General features: G+C 49.4%; 5 protein-coding genes across 5 annotated transcripts; 3 read left to right on the forward strand and 2 right to left on the reverse strand.

The window, feature by feature from the left end:
* Window positions 1-563: 563 nt before the first annotated feature.
* Window positions 564-8,182, reverse strand: N7446_002255 (1-phosphatidylinositol-3-phosphate 5-kinase FAB1; the record flags this gene model as incomplete). Its single annotated transcript, XM_058511004.1, has 3 exons — window positions 564-762; window positions 814-7,741; window positions 7,771-8,182. 3 exons carry the CDS (start codon window positions 8,180-8,182, stop codon window positions 654-656), a joined length of 7,449 nt encoding a protein of 2,482 aa, XP_058376540.1. The 3' UTR covers window positions 564-653.
* Window positions 8,183-8,579: 397 nt separating this feature from the next.
* On the forward strand, window positions 8,580-9,660 carry N7446_002256 (uncharacterized protein; the record flags this gene model as incomplete). Its single annotated transcript, XM_058511005.1, has 3 exons — window positions 8,580-8,735; window positions 8,795-8,953; window positions 9,034-9,660. 3 exons carry the CDS (start codon window positions 8,580-8,582, stop codon window positions 9,658-9,660), a joined length of 942 nt encoding a protein of 313 aa, XP_058376541.1.
* A 382-nt stretch (window positions 9,661-10,042) lies between these two features.
* On the forward strand, window positions 10,043-12,571 carry N7446_002257 (uncharacterized protein; the record flags this gene model as incomplete). The annotated part of the gene is made up of 1 exon (XM_058511006.1): window positions 10,043-12,571. The coding sequence occupies one exon, from the start codon at window positions 10,043-10,045 to the stop codon at window positions 12,569-12,571; it is 2,529 nt and encodes an 842-aa protein (XP_058376542.1).
* A 1,002-nt stretch (window positions 12,572-13,573) lies between these two features.
* Window positions 13,574-14,652, reverse strand: N7446_002258 (SUR7/PalI family protein; the record flags this gene model as incomplete). The annotated part of the gene is made up of 2 exons (XM_058511007.1): window positions 13,574-14,458; window positions 14,515-14,652. 2 exons carry the CDS (start codon window positions 14,650-14,652, stop codon window positions 13,574-13,576), a joined length of 1,023 nt encoding a protein of 340 aa, XP_058376543.1.
* Window positions 14,653-16,492: 1,840 nt separating this feature from the next.
* N7446_002259 (hybrid sensor histidine kinase/response regulator) lies at window positions 16,493-20,343 on the forward strand (the record flags this gene model as incomplete). Its single annotated transcript, XM_058511008.1, has 3 exons — window positions 16,493-16,803; window positions 16,856-16,997; window positions 17,065-20,343. The coding sequence occupies 3 exons, from the start codon at window positions 16,493-16,495 to the stop codon at window positions 20,341-20,343; spliced, it is 3,732 nt and encodes a 1,243-aa protein (XP_058376544.1).
* Between the last annotated feature and the right edge of the window lie 238 nt (window positions 20,344-20,581).

The raw sequence follows: 20,581 nt of genomic DNA on the forward strand, positions 1-20,581 counted from the left end.
TACATAATGTATTTATAAGTTATTACAGGCACTCAATTCGCATATCAAGTATTATCAAGTATCGGCAACAATGGGATTTATATACGGAAAATTTACAGACCCCATAGAATGTTATTCCGACCCCCTCCACTTGTCTAACCATAATTGACAAGGCACCGTAATTGTATTTCATTGAGCATTATTAGTTAGATACTCCTTCAACCGTCGAATATGTACATGTATACCTTGAATTGATGTATCGAATGGTGGGAGCGCGGAACTTGTATAGCTGCAAAAGGCTTTCTTGCAAACCCATTTCTTTGGATAATTAGACTGAGTGGTAAAAAAAAGAACATGCGATTCAAATTGGCTATGAAAATGCTAATATTCGAAGGAATGTCATATGCATATATTCATGCAAGAGTAAGATAGATCTAAACAAACAAAATGACCCACTGCGCCGCTTCATGTGGATTCGCTCGTACATCAGATATGATGTGGGTGCGAAGATAGTTAAAAAACAAGGTCGTCTGTGCAGAGGTATTGTGACGTGCACATGGCATAGCGTATTGCTAATCAGACGTGTCATATGTCCAAAAAGCAGATCTGGACATGGATGCATCATCAAGTCATAAGTCATTATTGTATGGTTGACAAAACCGGAGTCGTTAGCACTAGAAACCGGGGTCTTCCAAGAAGCCATCGTCAACCTCGGCTTCCGTGGCTTGGTTCTCGCCCTGTGTGTACCGATACATCGAATTTGGTTGTAATTGGTGCCAGCAGCTAGAAGAGTCAGTGTTTTACGATAGAAGAGAAGAGAACGGGGTAACATACCTTGGAGCCTGGAGCACGTATCTGGCCATCGCCTCACGGAAACGACCCTTGTATTCTCTAGGACTGGTGACTGTTGGTCGATTGCGACCACCACCACCGAATCCCTTATCCTTAATCCAGGATTCAAGCTTTTTGTCCCAGGTGTAGGTACGGATGCAGTCGATGATTCCGACCACCAGCTCGTCGCGGCTTTCGTCAATGGCAATCATGAGCGAGTAGTCCATGACGTCTTGGCGACCCAGGAAGAGAGTGTCATTCCACACACTTTGGCTGAGAAGTTTCTTCGAATGCTCACGGGCGAAAAGGGGTGTCTCATAAATGAAGTCCACCATGTTTTCGTCCAAAAGGACCTCATCCCGTTCACCGGTGCTTTGCACTTTGCGGTTTCGCATGGAGCCCTTGAGATCGAAGATACGGGTAGGAACGCGATCGTAGAACAGGTTCTCCATCAGAAGCAAGAACCAGTTGAACTCTGTTCCGGTAGCGGGGTTCTTGATGATGACCTGGTAGAAGCCGAACATCTTGGCGATCGCAGATGGCAATTCATGGAACAACGCCTCGGACATGATTTGGAAGTATGCTGGGGCAAACTTGAGGAAGGCCTGTGTTTCGATTGGCGATAGTGATTTGAGAATGAAACGATCGTCAAGAGTCTTCAAGAATAACGACTTGGTCTTGCCGCCCTTTGAGTCCCATTTTGCGCATCGGGACAACGATTCGACGATTCGATCCGCTACGCCACACTTCTTGCGCAGTGCATCGAATTGCTCCGCATAGAACACCTTGCACAGCATCTTGGCTTGACCTTCTTGGAATTGGTACTTGAGGTGAGTGCCGGTGGGTCGCAAGAGAGCATGCTCGACGCGTGCTTCTTTCGCGGCCTCGATATCACCCTTGGTCTCTGGTTGATGTTCCTCCATCTCGTCATACCGTTGCTGAATGCTTGAAAGCTTTTCTTTATAGTCAGAGGAGTCCAACGCAAACGCCACCAGAGAACTCGGCTCATCCTCGCGCACAATGATATCACAATCGGCAAAAACGTGATCCATGACACTGAGGGGATAATCAAGGGATGCCCATCCACTCGCAGAGCGCTCAGACCAAAAGTTCGTCAGCATCTTCACAAGTGTAGTACGCTCATGCTTGGGCATATCCTTGAAATCAATTGACTCGTCTTCTGCCAAGTTTTTGGTTTCTTCGTGCGAATCTACCGGATGAAGATCCTCAGTCATGGTTCGATCTTCATCACTTTGGCCTTCGTCTGGTTCGGCATCAGAAAACAGCTGGGTATCAGGACGGTGATCCGGTCCTGCCTCGTTAGGCTCAGTGAGTGAGTCTTTTGGCAAGGGATGTTGATGGTGCTCTTCACGAGGTCTATCACTGACGAGTTCGTCACTTTGACGGCCCAAGTCATCCATTGGGATCCGCGGGGCAGACGGCGGAGATTCCTCGCCGTCAACTGGAGGCTCGCGTTCCTCCACAGCCTCTCTTACATTTCGATAGACTTCCACAATGGGCTTCGAGGACGCCAATGGGAATGCACGTGAGTAAGTGCCTCGGGCAGCTCGTTGACGTCTCTCTCGCTGTCTTTCTTTCTCAAATTCTCGACTCAGCTGTTCAAAATGTCTAGCAAGGTTGGAGACCCGGGAGCTTCCCCTCTTGTGTGGAGTAGACCGTGGGATAAGAGAGTGACCTGAAGCAAACCGAGTACTTTTGAGGGCACTCAAGCCCAAACGGTCGCTCAGCTTCTTGTCCGATTTGGGGGACTCGCCTCCAGATTTGTCAAGATCAACCTGGTTAGTGGTTGCCATTTTCAAGCTTGGAAGCGCAATGCTGCTGATAGTCCTGTCCCTCGGAATATTCGCTGGCTGGGATTGAGCACGCAAAAGGGGAGGAGACCGTGCCTTACCAGAGCGTCGAAAGGCTGCTTCGGTAGGGCGGGGGATCGCCGAAGGTCGACGTATTGGGGTACTTGGCAAAGTGATTCCATCATCTTCTTTCCCGTTGTCCTTCGCTTCCTTCGGGAACACAGAAGTTTTCGGTGATATCGAATCTGACGACCCGTCGGTGGAGTCCATCACAGGGAAGTCAAGGTCGGGCAACGGTTGATTCGAACTGAGATTCGTGTCGACAGGACCACGCTCTAGTTGACCTGACGGTACGGCCAAGTCAAGATGGCGGACTTCCTCTTGCGCCACAGCTTCATCTTGAGGGGAAGGCCTTTTCCCATTGTTTGCATCGACTGACACCCCCTCTTCGACTGATGCTGAATGAGAGGGGAGCCCAATTTCCGAGAATTCCTCGCGGTGCTTTTTGCCAGCGTGTTCTTCAACGACTGAGACCAGTACATTCTGTGCCTTTTCTGGGGAAAGGGTCATGCGCCTCATCATCCGTGGCCTATCGACTTCTTCCTCGTTTTCATCGTCTGCGTCGTTTGGGGCTCGCAAGGTGTCTTCTGGGGAGACTGATGTGGCATCCTTGTCAAGGAAAATCTTTTTGAGCTGTAGCGTTGCCATATGCTTGATATCTTTCTCAGAGGGGAAAAAGTTCTTCTCGAAATCAGCAAAGGTGGTGTCCCATTCAACAACCTTTTCTTGCACTGCACGGAGCACCTCATTCAGAGGTATGATCTCCCAGTAGCGAGAACTTGTGTATTTGTCTTGCAGGTGTCGGATCAAAGAATTGTGATCTTCATGACCCTTCTTAGTCAAAGATTCAATCTTTTGCTTGCAGCTGTCTACCAACTCAGGAACAACACTGTCGACATTAATGCCTTTCAAACGAGCATGAACAGATGTCATGAAGTTTTTGATGCGCTGCTCGGTGCGCAGATAGACTTCGTTTCTCAACTTCAAGTCATTGTCCACCTTCCAAGTAACACGAGGCCGAGGAACGATGATCTCAAGGAGACGAATGGGATCATACTGTACTCGCAGAGCAACGTCTTTGAAGCCGAAATAGCGGATATGATCCCGCTGCAGATCATGGGGGCAAACCCCAGCACGAGCATGCAGATTTCTACCCCAAAAGGATAGCTCTAAGTATTTTCCGAAAGAGTACTTCCATGTACTCTCCGACATTGGACTCACTTGGGTTTCGTTGCCGCATATCTTGCAACAACTCCACATCAACACGATATCCTGAAGACCACGCAATTTGGATGGGTAGGGCTGAACCAGCACGCTGATCTGCGCATCACCATGCACATACTGACGGTGATGTTCAAACATACGTTTCTCGCAGCCATTAACAGTACAAACTGCATTGGCTGAGTGGCACAGGTCTTCAACATACTGCCCAATTGTGAGGTCGGACTCGAAAATAACGTCATCGCCATGCTCATTGTAGAATTCTAGAGCAAAGACGTCCGGTCCAGAGCAAGGCACCGATGTTGTTGTGCAGACGAGGCTGTAGAGAACGACAAGGTTCTGATGTGAATAGGGATCGAACATGTTGGGGTTTCCCGAGACGTAGGCCTCCCATTGGCGCTTTTGGGTTTGATAGTGATACAGCGCTCGGTCATATTCCGCATCATGAGCAGCACGCAGCACTTCCTTGACTTTTGCTGGGGCGTCTTGCGGTGATTGGTGCACCATTTCTGGGGTGATGAGAACGAACTTTTGCTGCTTCGCCTTCTCATCTGTGAGTTCGGCAGAGTCACCGTCGTGATCACGGAGACGTTTCAGATAGGCGAGCCTGCGTTCCATTTCTCGCGTACGCATCAGAAGATACGGAGGTTCAAATTTGACGAAAGGCGAAGCAGAGAGAATCTTGGTCTGGTGATCTTGGACCATATCGTCATAGTACGTCGGCATTGGAATATCGTCTGGGACTTCCGTGGCATCAGGTGCCACAAGGATTTGACTATCAGAGATGTCGCCAGTTTTCTCGCTAGTTCCGTGCTGATTCTCGCTCTCATTGGCGGCCTGTGATGTGATTTTCTTGTCCTTATCGGCTGCCACCTGCGATTCTGTCGGCGAAGTTGGTATCTGTGCAAATTCATCTCGCATAACACATGTTTCCAATCGAAGGTTATAGACAACGTAGATCATGAACTCAGTGATCCTCTTCACTTTTCCAAGAACTTCCTCATCATCGCCGCGCAGGACAATGGTGCAACCAAGTTCTTTCGGACAGCCAGAGATATACATGTAGGTCTTCTTTCGACCACTATAAACATAGGTCTTCACGTCAAAGCTGCTGCAATCACTATGCAAAGTGGTTGTCAACAGCTTATCCATGGATGTCACAATCCTAGTCTGCGTACATCTCGATACGGCCTCCAGAACAGATGGCTTCACATTATACGCAGTGGCAATACCAGCTTTCTCGAGAAGTTCGAGCGCTAGGCCAGAGACATTCTTTTCGACCAAAAGCAAATTTGGGTGCAATGCTGCGATTCGACTGGCCAGGTTCTCCAAGAATTCACGCTCTTGCCTGATAACAGGCTCGAGACTCATGAAATGCTGTTGCTGACGGGCATATTCGAGAGGGAATGTGATGATCAAGATGTTTGGACTTGGGATGCTTCTTGGCATGCTCTTCAAAGCCAAGTTTTTGGTAAAGACGAGACCGGATACGTAGGCAGTATCCCCAGGCCGGCCACCGGGAATTTTCTTCAATTTGACGTAGTGACGGATATCCATATCATCCCCTCGTTGGACATCTGGATCAACTTCATCGGCTGCTTTCAATAATATTGGTATCAGGGCATTCTCCCAACTATCACCGCTAGGAATAGCGGACTCCACAAGAAGTTGATGCAGAAGCTTTCGTACATGTTCTAGGCTCGCTCTGTTCAACTCAACCGGTGGGGCTCCATGGCCTCTCATTGACGAGCTCCGGGTCATCTTAAACCCAGCATGGTTGAGATTAATGGGCAAAGGAACCGTTGGCAAAGAGACATCATGAAGCATGTCCTTTGATGTCCTGGGTGAATGGCGGTGCATGCTGCTTGCAACGCTCAGGTTCCGACGACGAGATGAACGGGGTAGGTTCACAGCTCTTGAGCTAGTGATACTGGCTTCGTCGGGGTCTCTATTCATACTAGGAGCACTTCGATCTCCAAAAGCAGATCTGCCCTTTTTCAAAGAGGCTAGCAGCCCGCCAAAAGAGGCTCTCTCGCCATCACCTCCACTTTTGGACAAAGCGCCCTCAGAGACTGCAGACAAAAGGCTAGGTTGCTCATCGCCGCTTGATGCATCATCAGAAAGATATTGAGCCAGATCAGGGTCAATGATGTTATCTTTGTGAAAAGCAGGCAGCCGGGATTCAAAGCCTGTGTCATCTGCATGTCGGCGTTGAAAAGGCGCTCGGTCTTCATGTGTCTTGAAACCCCGAATGTACTGCTGACGAGAATGATGTCGTTTGTGACTCATGGAATGCGGTCTTGCACTGAGTGAGGACCGCAATGACCGTGAAGAAGTAGGTCGTGCCAGCGGGCGATCAGGGTTGATTTCGAGGACCGCCGAGCGGCGATTGTGGCCTTCGCCAGCGCGCCGTGTGGCTGGTATGGCCATTGTTGGAGTTCTGAGAACATGATCAATTGACTGGGATATGATAGAGGATGAATCATCGTCATCTGCTGATGCCCGTGTGTTATTCCCCCAGCCGAGTTCAGCAACCCGCGAGTTGGAAACTATGGGGCTTTGCTCACTATCCGAGAACTCGGAAGAATCATCATCATGGGCATTGATCATTTTCTCGCAAGGGTTGCAAACTCGGATGCTTCCAGGCTGACCAAACCGCGCTCCCGAAATGAGCAAAGTACATTTTGAATCAAAGATTTGACCACAGGTTCGACAATGGTGTTTTCGACGAAATGTGGTAAAGGGATCGCCGCAGTGGAAGCAGTCTTTGGCATTCTCATCGCGCATCCAGTAGTCTCTGCTAAGCAACTTACTTCTTAACTGAGACAACACACCATCGCCTCCGGCGGTCAGTTGACGGTTGGGCTGTGAGTGTTGACTAGGAGCCTGACCAATTTTGGTTTTCAACGGAGGCAAAGAAGAAATCGTGGTCATGGTCCCTGCTGTGGTGGTTCGTGACATATCATAACCAGGTAGTCGCCCAGCTCGGGTTGGGATCTTTTTATCCCTGAGTTGATCGGGGAGAATGATCTTGGGCGGCTCATTGGCATCCGCACCTTCACGAGAGCCAGTCGCTGCCTTGGTAGAAGGTTTATCTGGATGGTATGTAGCCTCATCATGGGATGAAAGTCTTGAAAGGCTAGTCGAGGCAGATATTGAAGCTCGCGGCTCGTCATAACGAGAAGATGTTCGCGAGTTCGATCCGTCTCCCAAACGCTGAGACACATGATCCTGGATTGACTCTGTTTGCTTACAACTTCGGAGCATGGCAGTTTGGGGCGCGTTTTCAGGCGGTCTTTGTGGATCAGCAGGGACTGATTTTCGAGACTGGTTGTCGGGAGTGTGGGTGGCCAAGATATGTGATTCTTTGGGTTTCGATTGACCCTGGTCCTCCTGGCTATCATGCATCTTTCCAGATAGCACCGGCGAATTGGAGAGATTCTGGCTCAACAAAGATGAAGTTTGGCTCATGGAAAGATCCGCGGCGCCATCCTTACTACCAGTACTTGCAGATTCTGCACCGTGAACTCCTTGGAATGGGGCTTGGAACGGGGTATTGACGGAGCTACTTCTTGAGTGATGGGGTTCTCCAATAACGTTGACCTGTCGCTGGTTGACTATTGGTTCTGCGGCGACAGCGGTTCCGGTGGCTTTCGTCAACGGTGCGATGCCGGGCTTGATCCCTGGGGACGGTGGAATGGATGTCTTTGAAGATACGCTGCCACTCTTGGAGGATATTCGGGATCTTCTTCCCGTGGTTGTCGGTGGCGCGGGATCCTGCTGAGACTGAAAATTCGCTACAACAGGCGATTGAAGCCTTGAACCTTGCAAAGAGGGGGCTGTGACGGTAGGTGATCAGCCGAGCTACCGGCTGGGTCTGAGACCTGTTTGACCAGCGAACGTTCCGATGCAGGAGTCTTGGCCGCAGAGGTTTCGGCCGTGTTCTTGTCTGTAGGCTTTCCACCGCTGACAATATCTCTCACTCCCCCCACAGAAGTCCTAAAGCGACTGTATAGACCACTTAATCCACCTTGTAGCTCTTCGGATAAACCTTTTTCGTCAGACGCAGAGGATGGTACCGGCGGACTGCTAAATTCTTCGAACAGAGTGAGCGATTCGGACTGATAAGCTGCGCTGTGTATGTGATCGAGAGCTGCATTCGTCGACTCTCGCTCGGTCTGAGTCGTTGCCATCGAGCTGCGGGACCGACGTCGGCCGATGGGAAGTGACATAGAGGACGCCGACGGACTGCGTGAGCCTTGGGACTGCTGAGACTCCATGATGGTATATCCAAAGGGTCGCAGAATGACAAGTTAGGCAGAAAGATCTCAGATCATCCCCACACAGGAGATGGGCACCGTTGATAGCCGGTCATTCGAGGCAAAAGTGCGATAGGATAAGCTGGGAGTGGATCGAGCGCTAAAGAGCGCAAAACCCCAAGGTCCGGGCGAGGAAAAGCTGTAGATGTCAAAAAGTCGTAGATCTTCTCTCCGCACTTGACCTCCAAGCTGTGAAATGACGTGGTGGAGCTGAGTCAGCTGGGGCGCGTTTCGCGTCTTATCGATTGGCAAATTGTGGTGTATCACTGCTGCTTCACGATGCGACTACATCAAATGCCAATTCTTGACTCTCAGCTATGACACAGCTCTACCTTCGTCACAAAACTGGATTCGCACGATGAATCCAGTTAGTCCCTGGCTGGCGGCGTTGGCCGAACAATGTCTCTCGTTTTACCTCGGCCGAAACAGTCAAGATGGAATCGAAGTGGAAGATCTTGAGGGTTGCCTCAGCTTCAGTATGCGCGGGCTTGTCATGTCAGCCATAATTGACAAGGTACGGACTCAGTAAATATCTCAGAGTCCCTTGCGACTAACATATCTGGTGTCTATTAGTGGGGACAGGGAGACGGTGATCGCGCTACATTGACGGACTCCAAGAATCAAATTGATGCCATTTTCTCGCGCGATTCGCTAAATGAGCACGAAGCTAGCTCACCTTGCCCGCCTACGATCAAAGAAGGACCCAAAAAGCAACTAATTGAGCTTCTTGATGTGAGGTTGGCTCTTATGTACTCGACAAATTCCCCGAGATCGAGCTTCGCGTCAACCGCTTTCGCATACGTTGGAATCAGGTCACTAAAGGGGAACCTCCTAAACCAAAACTCAAGAAGACGCCGGCTATCAAAGTTCTATTGAAAGAGGCATGTCAGAAAACGCAGAAAAGTTCCCTTGATGCTAGACCCAATGGCCAAGAAGATATTGCCTTGGCTGAGCCTTCAATCTCCCAGTTTGACCAACCGGCGTCGCCCGATTCTCAATTTGAGTCGATGGGATCGCAGTTCTTCTCTCAAGTTCTCTCCAATACCATCCATGACGCACAGAGGGACCATTATAAAAGGAGTCACGTTTCTCTCAATAAGGATGCAATCCTTGGGCTCTTGAGACCTTCTGCTGGCCTGATTCATACTAGGACAGAAACCCCCAGCCTGCCTCTGGGTAGTAGCAACAGCACGCAGTCCGCCTTACCGGACGGAAAAACACCGATTGAATCAGGAGAACACCCCTCATACAGACCGTCGAGCACGCTCGCTGAAGCTGAATGCCCCGACACACCTGATTCCAATGCACCTCGTCCCAATACCAGCCAGGATATCGTTGGCCCGGCAGTCATTGAGAGACAATCTGCGTCTTCTTCGATTGATCTAGTTGATCGCGACGAGACTGTGAATAGGGAAGAACAAAAAAGGATGATGTCTTAAAGAAAAGGCAACGCGACAGCACAGATGCACCTTCGCTGACATCTCGTGATGGCACAGATTCCCAAAGGCTGCGGAAGCCAGGTATTACGTCGTCATCGAACAAACGACAGCGTACTGATACTGGAGAAATGACTCAAGTGGACCTGAATGAAACCAAAGAGATACGAAATGAGCCCGGGCCCGAGCCAGTACTCTCCGAGTTACTGAATTTACCCACGCACCAACTGTTGCCAGATCCGTGGGATGGAATGACAAAGATACCGACGAGTGATGTGCATATCCCCAAAGAGCAAGCCGATCTCTTCGAGCCACTTGTGTGGATCCAACAGGGCTCTGGTGAATCTACGCCGCTGTGTCATGTACCGCCCAGACTTTTAACGAGATGGAACGACATCGCTCAAAAAGAAAATTATTGGCGAAGGAAGATCAGAGAGGTGGGAATCCGACTCCAACCTCGCAAGATATCAACAGATCTGGATCTGTTGCTGAGTCGGAGACCGGCAGTCAAAGATCAGAACCGTTGTCTCCCTGGCCTGATTCCCCGGAAAGGCACCCCGGAAAGATCCTTCCGCCTAACACCCCGCCTCCAAGCAAATCCAGGAACATAAGGGAGGGTGCAACGCCAAGCGGTACTCAATCCAGCGCCTATCAAACTGCAGAAGATGGTGACGTAGATATGGTGAATGAATCTCGTGCTACTTCTCAGCCTGCACCGGAGGTTGTCCCTTCCCGAAGTATTCTTGATGTTGTCGCGCAGCGCGCGTCTCAGTATCCTGAGGACTCAACAATGATCTTGAAGGAAGCAGAATCTCGATCTCAAAATCCTGGTGATGCCCCATCTCAAGAGCACAATCATTCCGATCCGAGCATTGAGATTGAGGAACAAACACCAAATCCAATTCAGGAACCTCGGGATGGAAGGCGCTCGGAATGCCCTCCAGCCGCCCCAGAATCTCACCAGCCCGAGTCAAGTGGCGATGAAAGTGATGAGACCGACATGGAGACATCCGTCCCTTGCGCTTTGGGGGCGAGTATTCCCCCGAGCAGTCAGCCAGAACAGCAAGTAGACAGCTCAGGTAACAGCTCGGGCCTATCACTTCCAAGGTCCATTAGGAAAAGTGTTCAAGTCGTCGAGATGCCTGCCGTCCAAATGACTCCTTCACACCGCGAGAAACAAGGTAACAAGACAGTTAACCCGGAGCATTCAAGCTCCCAGCAGCCATCATCCCAAGCTGCCAAGACATCCTCTCAATCTCGAATTCTCGCTACCTACCGCTCGCAAGAAAGCAACACACAAAGCGACCCTTCTCAAGAGGCACTAAACCCATCTTTACCGGTCGAAGATGAATCCCTTCGGGTGGACGTGCTAGGTACTCAGACTCAAACCAGCAGCTCGCATCCGACGTCGCAAGAGACCCCTCAGTCCCATACAGAAGTTGTGCTCGATTCGTCAAAAACCGCTCAGCACCAGTGGGACTCGTGTCTGTTCAGCTCACAGCCCTCTGCCAACTCTTCCTCTTTCCCTTTTGCTAGCTTTCATCCGCAGCCCATGTCCCAACTCAATGGACCAAGCCAGAATTATATGGGAGAACTGACCTCTCTCGATGGCGCGACGTACTTCCCAGACACGTCTCTGGGTGATTCATCCGGCTGGACCGCTCCTGATGCCGAATCCCCATCAAAGCCTCCCAAAATCCGACAAATTGAAGGCACTGATACTATGACGGCGTTCCAAAGTCCAAATGGCGGGCTGGTGGCACGGCGTCAGAGCTTTATTGACAAGCCCGACCAGACCGCCGAAGCATTTATGTTTTACGAAAAATTCTGTAATGACTATCCGCCGTATTCTGGAGGTTTTGCTCATTTCACCGAGATGTGCGCGAAGCTGCAGGCCCTTCGAGAAAAGGGTGCTCTGCAACGCTCCTTCCTGTGGGACGACTTTGTTATCTTACATCTCGAAGAGTATCAGCGTCACGTGGAAGATTGCGCGTCGCAAGATTTCAAGACATTGAAATACGAAGACTTCTTCTGCTCAAGCTTTGCAAGGCCCCGGCACAAGAAACGAAGCCTGACCACTCGCGCGGTCAATGTGGCTGCATCTCAGTTTGTTCCACCTGATACAACGACCTCATCAAGTCAGCCGCCTCCATGCCCAGTGGCTACCCAGGGCGAACGTGCACACCTTTCTTTCACGGCGAGTCTCGTGGACAGACTGTCAGACCTCCACACTCGTTCATTTAACAATGCCAGTGCCAATGATACTCCCAATAGTCCTAGCACCAAAAGAGACATGTTCCCTGCAACACAACATTCGCCTTTACACCCTTCGGGCACACTGCCTACAGTACAAGTCAAATTGGAACCGGATAGTTCCAGCAATGAAGTGATGGACACTCAAGCTCATACAATGAGCAGCAGTGGGCAAAGGCCTGTACTTTCCAGCTCGGACCAGAATATGGATGATTCAATGCAGCATGACGAAGACGACACACAGATCAAGCCTGGTTTGAGCGATGTTGATATGACCGAAGCCGATGAATCTCAGGGGGCAGATCGCACCCACCACAGAACTGCCAGCATTGAACTTGGCGATAATAGCGAGGACCGCCACAGTTCTCTAATTTCTCCCCCGGCTTCAACGCAGGCTGTCGCCGAAGTCGCCGCTTCCACTGACGATGTCCAACAAGTGCCACCAAGGCCACGGCCCTGGTTCCGATCACTCAGGAATATCTTTCCTGCTGGCCCCGTATGGTCTGATGACCCCAACACGCCCTTTAAGCGCTGGGCTCGAGAAGACCAGAATGTTCTTCAGGAACTCAATCGTCGTGGAGGGGCGAAGATTCAACTCGATGATAAGGGTGTCATCTGCCGTCCTACCTACAAACGAGAGAAGGGCCCTGGATCACTATGATTCCATATTAACTACTTTCTATTCTCCAACTGTATTTTTCTTTTTCTTTTTCTTTTGTGGCCTCCGGCGCTGGTCAGTCGAATAGCCGATGGGGAATATGCACACCGGCGAATACCATTTGATTTTATTGGTTCGCTCTACCGGAGAAGAACAACGTGGCCCTAATATTGCTCAATGCCTTTTCGTGTACAATATCTTCGCGTGCCACAATTAGCCTTAGCGTCAGAACTATTGAACGTTGCCGGCAAACTACAAGCCATTAAACCTCATCAGTTGTAACCAACTCCAATATAATGTGGAAACTTCCAATAACGCAGAACGTTCCAATATACCACTAAATATAACTGCACAACTAAGTAAACAGTGGTTTCCCGGCCCCTTCAACCCCAGGACAAGGCTCAAGCAACGATGAAATTAGCGAAATGGAGATCGACGTTAATCAGATTGAGTTCAATCCCAGCCCGTGCGGAGCATGTAATCGAGAGGACATAAGGCTCGAGCCTTGCAGTTCTACAACAAGTTTAGTATTGGCCCCGAGGCTTTCAACGTCAAGGCTCGCAGGGCCACTGTTCTATAGCGCAATAGCGCGTTGAAGCTAGTGAAACCCACTGAGAATGGCGAGCCTTATGACTCGCGCGGTGGGAGTGGTGTTTTCGAGCTGAATGCTCTAGGGAAAGATTCCTCTTTTTGGCGGAGTTGCATATGCTAGGCTTACTACGAATGAGGCAGACGTTGTGTGATGTAATATTTAATATGGGAGTCGCAAAATGCAGAAAATAATCATTTCCTCTGTATTTAGAGGTTGAACAATGTACATAATGCAAGTTTATTCAGAGACTGTAGTCTTTCTGTGCAAGAAAAAGGCATGATAATCATCAAAAAAGATCCAAAGAAAATGGTCATAAAAGGCATGCAAAAAAAACACGGTGAACGCCTTGGTATCGCCAGTCTAGAAACGCTTCAGAGTGTACATTCAAAAGAAACTCGTAGTCTTTTTGGTGCTTAGACGTGACGGAAAGGCTCGTATGCGTTTTGCCGCTGGTTGGTCATGGGAATGTCGTTGTGGTGAGCGGGAGGAGGAGGGTAGGCAGTGTTGTGGCCCTGAGCGTAAGGCTGGCTACCGAAGGGAGGGTGGCCGGCGCCAATGGGCTCGTAGGTGTAGGGAGCCTTCTCGGCGGTGACGGAGCCGCGGGCGTTGCCGCGGTTCTTGTGACCGTAGGGGGAGCGGCCGGAGCAGCAGCAGGTGCTGAACATCCAGAAGAGAGTACCGGCGAGAGAGAAGACCACGGCGAGCCAGGTTGCGGCGTAGATGTTTGTGCCCATGGAGACTTTGACGCCGTAGGCCTTGGCCGCTGTGCCGAGAGAGCCCTTTGCGATGGAGAACATGATTGTCGATGTGAGCGAGGCTCCTAGAGTGAAGAGGAACGCGACAATCGAGACCATGGTGGTGACGCAGCTACCCCAGCGGCTGCAGATGGCGAAGATGCCGACCAGGATCTGAGCGCAGGTAGCGATGAAGGCGACAAGGTAGGCGATAAACATCCACTTGGAGACGGCCTTGTACACGTTCATGATCTTTTTGGCATCAGTGCCGAGTGCGCTTGCAGCGTTGGTGTTCTCCAGGCCAAAGAGCGAAAGGGGGTCGAAGTAGAACTCGGCCTTCGGCTTTGAGCAGGAGGTGATGTTCTTCTTGCTGCCGGAGATGTCGCCCTCACAGTAACCCCAGAGACCAATGTCGTAGTAATCGGCGAGACCCGATTCATTCTCAATGGTTTCAATGGCACTTGTGAGATCGTCCACAGTGACTGAGGTAATGCCAGCGTCGCGGAGGGCATTCTCAATCTCGGTTGTCGTTTCTGAGCTTGCGGTTATGTTTGAGATGTCAAGCTATAGAAGATAAGGGTTAGATGCGTCTAGGATGTCGAAAGCAGTAGATCACTTACACGAAGGAAATATAGGTTGTTCAAGGTACTTGAGCTGGCATTTGTGCAACCCAATCCCACCATAATAATGCAAATCAGTGACGCGATGGTCAAGACGTACGGCGTGAAGATACACGCCATGCGACCGGCTTTTCCCATGATGAAGTGGTGTGGGGGTGTTTGAGAGGGGAAGATAGTATAGGGAGAAGTGAAGAGTGAGTAAGATGAATGAATCTGGAGAAGGGGGGAGGGTGGTTTTTATCCTAACATGATCATCGCAGCCTCGTAGACACACGGCACCAGCCTCCTTGAAAAGAGGCGCAGGGGTCAGCGGGCCAATCAGGGCTTGGCAGGTCACGCCTCATGTCCACGTTTGCTTCTATTTGTGGCTACCACTAGGCTACTTTTGGATTAGTGGCAAGGCCTTTTCAACCTGTCTATCCCTTCACAGTTAACTTAACAACATCATAGCTTTACTGTGTACAATATATGGAGTATATTCCAAGTTCTTGTTTCTATCTCCCAAAGATATCACTCTCATAACATATCTCAATATACCATCCAAACTCCCATGTGTACCTGTGCCTGACCCAAATCTATCAAACAGTCCCATGGTTTGACGTAGGATCATCATTCCAGTGGCCAAAACTAGCGACTCCGTAATTGAAGCCTCGTCACCCTTTTCTACCCTGAACAGCCTTGTGGATCCCTTGATTATTTTTTTTTATTTTTTATTTTTTATTTTTTCCCTACGCCTCCTAGCTGCGTAATCCTACTCTCGCTTTAATATCTTAGGCTTCTCCGTTTTGATCTTGGCACTATGCCGTGTCCCAGAGTCTAAATACCGCACATACCACGTACGTTTTCCCCAATTCTTGGAACCCACTGATCTATATTTATTTTTAAAAATAACCTTTTCTGGGGAGCCTTACGAACCCCTACACTGTCATGGTTCTAGCTGTTCGATTTTTCCAGAGCCACTCACATACGTACATGTAGATCACCAATTTGAACAGTCATCGGCTGACATTTTGTGTATGTCTGATCGCTGCTGCCAAGATTGATATGCCGGGGGCCTACTCTTCAAGGTAAATGGCTGCGCTCGGTCAATTTGTTATAGGTACTCTCTATATCATATTGATATTATTGTCAATCCTTGCACATGCAGCTTGAAGCGTGTCTGATGACTTTCAATTAGTTGCTTTCAACATCATCATTTGCCGTCTTATTTCCGGCACAGGAGATTATTCAAATGGTGGAAAGTTACACCACAACCTTACGCCACAAAGTTAAAAAGATAACAAAAAGAGTTTGACAAACCCAGTTCAACAAATATCACTCAATGAATACTGATTTTCATTCGATATCTTTATGAGAAGTATATTCCAGTCTTACGAAATGTAATCAATCTCATCACACCAATGTCGAGGAAAAGACGCAACGTATAAGCTTTAAACGGATTGTTATTCTAGGTAGCTATAAAGTGTAGTGTTAGTTAATACCTAAGAACTGTATAGCTTATTACCTTGAGAGCCCCAATCTTCGTCTGATAGATATGAAGACCAGACTGATTGAGATTCCAGGCCACAAAATGAGTCTTTTAAAGAACACTCTAACATACTAAAGAAATCTTCTCATTGATATCTCAAATAATCAACTCTCATCGCCATGACGTCACTGAGGCTTACTCTTCACAATGAGCTTGAAATATGCTACCTAGGTCTTGCTGTCGCTTTAATTGCATTGTCTGCATTTCCTGAGCTCAAGACATAAGAAGTTGAGCACTGACAAGAAATTGGAACTGGAATATATATTGTGGGGTATGTGGGGGAAATGTTCACCTCGATAATATTGGATCGCGAGGTACCTTAGCATCTACCTACGTCATTGCTCCTAGGTCACTGGACCTGTCGAACCGCGTGCCCCGCTCTTAAATTATCCATGCTCTGCTCTTTCATCTTTTTGATACACACATCCTTACACATAGACTCTGTTGATCATGAGCGATTTAACAGAGCAGGCTCTGTGTGACCATGAAGCAGACCGTCAAACTCGCGAGACCTATCGTTATTTCCAACCAGCAAATCCAGCAGCGCTAAATGCAACATGGCCCCCTGGCGAACATTTAACCACTACAGTTGGCCTATCGACAGCTACGAATTCTGCAAATTCAGCTGATTCTATACCGGACGATGAGATCTCTGAGACGGCCTCGATTGATGCCAGCCCTCTGTACAGCCCGAATACGACTTTAACATCTCTTGCACAGCTGGCAGCTCTACGCCTGAATGCACAACGTGCCTTTATCACGTAATTTTATCCTTTGTCTAGCAAGGACCTTGTGCTAACATCTTATTTTTAGTATCCTGAACCGCGACTCTCAGTTCGTATTGGCGGAAGCTACAAAAACGACCAACGTGGGAAGCTCGACATTGTTCGGTGAAAAAGGAGACAACCTCTTTGCTGGAACATCCACATTGACAAACACTTGGAATATTTGTCGGGTAAGACAAAACCATGAGCATTGCCATACCAGCCATCTTCTTGATACTGACCTATTTCTTCGAACAGGAAACTGTCAATATACAGTCACACGAACAACAAGATGGAACATATCCTTTCCTTATCGTCAATGACCTTGTACAGGAGGATCGCTTCAGAGAGTTGCCTTTCGTACAAGGCGAGCCACGCTCCCGTTTCTATGCCGGAACGCCCCTAACAAGCGAGAGCAACATTAATTTGGGATGCTTGTTTATATTGGACCCTGAGCCCCGTGAGGGGCTGTCTGATATTGAGAAGGATATACTAGGGACAGTGGCAGCGATGGTCATGGACTTTTTACAGGTCAGCCGCCAGGCCGTTGAAGGGCGCCGTGCCTCCCGGTTATCACAGGGTCTCCGTCTTTTCGTGGACGGCAATTCCAGCTTCGCGGATAATGCTCCCCTTGCTCGCTCGTGCAGTTCAAACTACAATCCGCCCTCGCATACATCGCCTTATCGTAGGGCAAGCCGATCTGCGAACTCTCAAAATAGCGGTTCCAATCTTCGCGCAGCACAATCCGAGAACGATGACGTACCCTTTCAAGACTGCGGCGCGCGATCTTCAAGCCCATTTTCTACCGAGGAGTTGGAGATTGGCATGTCAACTAGCCCGGCGCCATCATCGCGCAGCTCGCGCCAGGGCGACGTCGGTTCGATGGTCTCGAGTAATACAGATTGGCTATTTCAACGAGCTGCGAACCTCTTATGGCAAAGCCTGGACCTGGATGGTGCTGGGGGTGTGATGCTCATGGAGACCAGCGATGAATCGTCAGACAGCCCAGCCAGCAGCCAGTCTGATCCCGCTGATACCGAGACACCTGGGCCTGTTCTTGCGCTGTCCACCAGAGAGGATCCTTTTTCGTATCGGACGGGCTCTGAGGTATCATACCCAGCTGTCAAACTCGAAAATGCCTTTCTCAATCAATTATCTTCTCGCTATCCCAAAGGTAGACTCTGGTCATTCCATCGTGACGGGAGTTTGTCCACCTCAGATGAAGAGCAATCTGTCGGTGCAAGTCGGAAATATAATCAAACGTCCAGGGCCTTGGAAGCCAGTAAACTGAAAGCCTACTTTCCTGACGCGAGTCAGGTCATGTTTGTTCCATTATGGAACGCCAATACTTTGCAGTGGTTTGCAGGGTGTTTCTCGTGGACCCCTCAGTCGACGCGAATTTTCAGTCGGGCTGTCGATTTGAGCTCGATGTTTGGCTTCGCTTCCTCCATTATGACTGAATACAGCCGTATTGAATCAGTTGTCGCAGACCGCCAAAAAGGAGATTTTATAAGCAGCATCTCTCACGAACTGCGCAGCCCATTACATGGCGTCCTAGCAGCCGCCGAGTTTTTGGGGAGTACCCATTTGGACGAGTTCCAAGCGTCTCTCCTCGAGACGGTAAATGCATGTGGTCGGACTCTCTTGGATACGATGAACCAAGTTTTGGATTTCAGCAAAATATTGTCGTTGGAGAGGCAGAAGAAGAGGTACAAACGCAAAAAAGATCCATGGAGACCAAAGACTCCAGACGAAGTCCCAGCGCGGCTGGATCCACTAGTGTCAACAAACGTTGCCATTTTGACAGAGGATGTTGTGGATAGCGTGTGTTTGGGGCATTCTCATATCCAAAAGTCAACCTTGCCAATCAACCATCTCATTGGCGAATCACCAACTCCTTCTTCCGCGCCATCCAAACAGGTCAACAAAGTTGCTTTCAATCAAGCTGTGGAGGTTATTGTTGATATCAGTGACAATGACTGGTATTACAATGTTCAGCCGGGTTCGCTAAGGCGCATCATCATGAATCTTCTTGGCAATTCCCTGAAGTATACCAGAAGTGGCCTGGTATCTGTCTCAATCCGGGCAACTGAGAATTCAAAGGGTCGTTCCCGACGCCAGGGCCTTGAGGATATGGTTACGTTGACGGTTTCAGACACGGGTAAGGGCATCTCAGACGAGTACCTTCGGACACGTCTATACACCCCATTTGCACAAGAGGACACACTATCGGTAGGTACTGGCCTCGGTCTGTCAATCGTTCGAGGCATTGTGAGAACACTCCATGGAAATATCAGAATCAAAAGCCGAGTAGGTGAAGGCACTACTGTCAAGGTGACAATTCCTCTCGAGCGTCCAGTGGGAGAGAAGAAGAACCTGTCGTCAATGCCTCACGTCAAGGACTCGCAACAGGAGACACTTACAGCACCCTTTCAACTGTGTCAGCTGGACTTGACCGGAAAACGTGCCGCCATATGGGGGGTAGATCCTTCTTGTCTTGGTGAATATCAATTCTGGTCTTCAATTGCTCAGTATATAACGGACTGGTATGGCCTGAAGCTGGTTCCTTGGTCTACCAAGGATCATATTGATGTGATTCTTGCGAACGAAAGCGATTTGTCTGCAGAAGAATTCCAGAGTTTGAATACCGCATTGCCAAGCATGCTTATTTTCCGCGACGGCACAGGCAGCTCTAATGATACTAGGGCGCAATGGTCTCACATTGCTGATTCTCTGGTGATTCTTCGTCTTCCCTGTGGCCCACAGAAGCTCGCCAGAGGTATCTTGAGTTGCCTTAATCCAAAGTCGGCATCTCCTGTGCCGCGTTCACACCCTTCCGAGCAAGAATTCGTGATCCCGAAGCGACACAGGCCCTCAGGTCAGACTCCATCAACTGGCAGTTCTAAATCACAGTCGTCTGAAAATCTAGAACCACCTGTAACTGGATCATCCAATTTTATGACAGCGTCGCGCAGCTGCGTCATGGATCCCGCGAAACGTAATGTTTCTGGCCAGTCTCCAGATACAGTCAGCTCTTCTCGTCTCACAGCTGGAAGCGGCGCTTCCAGCTCTCACACCTATTCCTCCTCTTCCTCGCCTAGTGGATCAACTCCCATTGATTCCTCGTCTGGAGCCAAAAGCAAACCTCGAGTATTGCTGGTCGATGACAACGATATCAACCTCCGACTAATAAGGACTTTCATGAGAAAGTGGAATGTCACGGCTGTAGACACAGCACAAAATGGCAGAGAAGCCGTCGACTTGGCTGAAATGACGCTGCCAGGATACGACCTTATTTTCATGGACATGTCCATGCCCGTAATGAACGGGTTTGAAGCGACTCGTACTATACGTGCGATTGAAAGAGATCGGGGCGGCAGCGTTCGGGCCAAGATCATCGCGTTTACCGGACTCAGCAGCTTGCGTGATGAGTCTCAAGCATTGGAGTCAGGAGTAGACGTATTCCTTACGAAGCCTGTTTCGTTTAAGGCAGTATCGCGGCTGATTGAAGATTGGGAAATCGGACTGTCAAAATAATTTACGGCGATATGCCTTTCCACCTCTAACATGCAAATTTGGCGCAGATATATGGGAAGGCTGGGAAGATAGCGAAGATATTGTCTCAGCGGCTTGGAATAAGCAAGAGACAATATCAGTTGCCTGGTGCGCAACAATGAATCTACACACCCGGCAAGCTTTGTCAGAAAGCAATCCAAACAAAGCCTCGTCTCGTACTCTGAAAATGTCAAGTTCGCAAATATGACACTGGCCCTAT

This window comes from Penicillium canescens (genome assembly GCF_028828765.1).
Source record: "Penicillium canescens strain IBT 15451 chromosome Unknown utg000002l_segment0_segment0, whole genome shotgun sequence".
NCBI classification, from domain to species: Eukaryota; Fungi; Ascomycota; class Eurotiomycetes; order Eurotiales; family Aspergillaceae; genus Penicillium; species Penicillium canescens.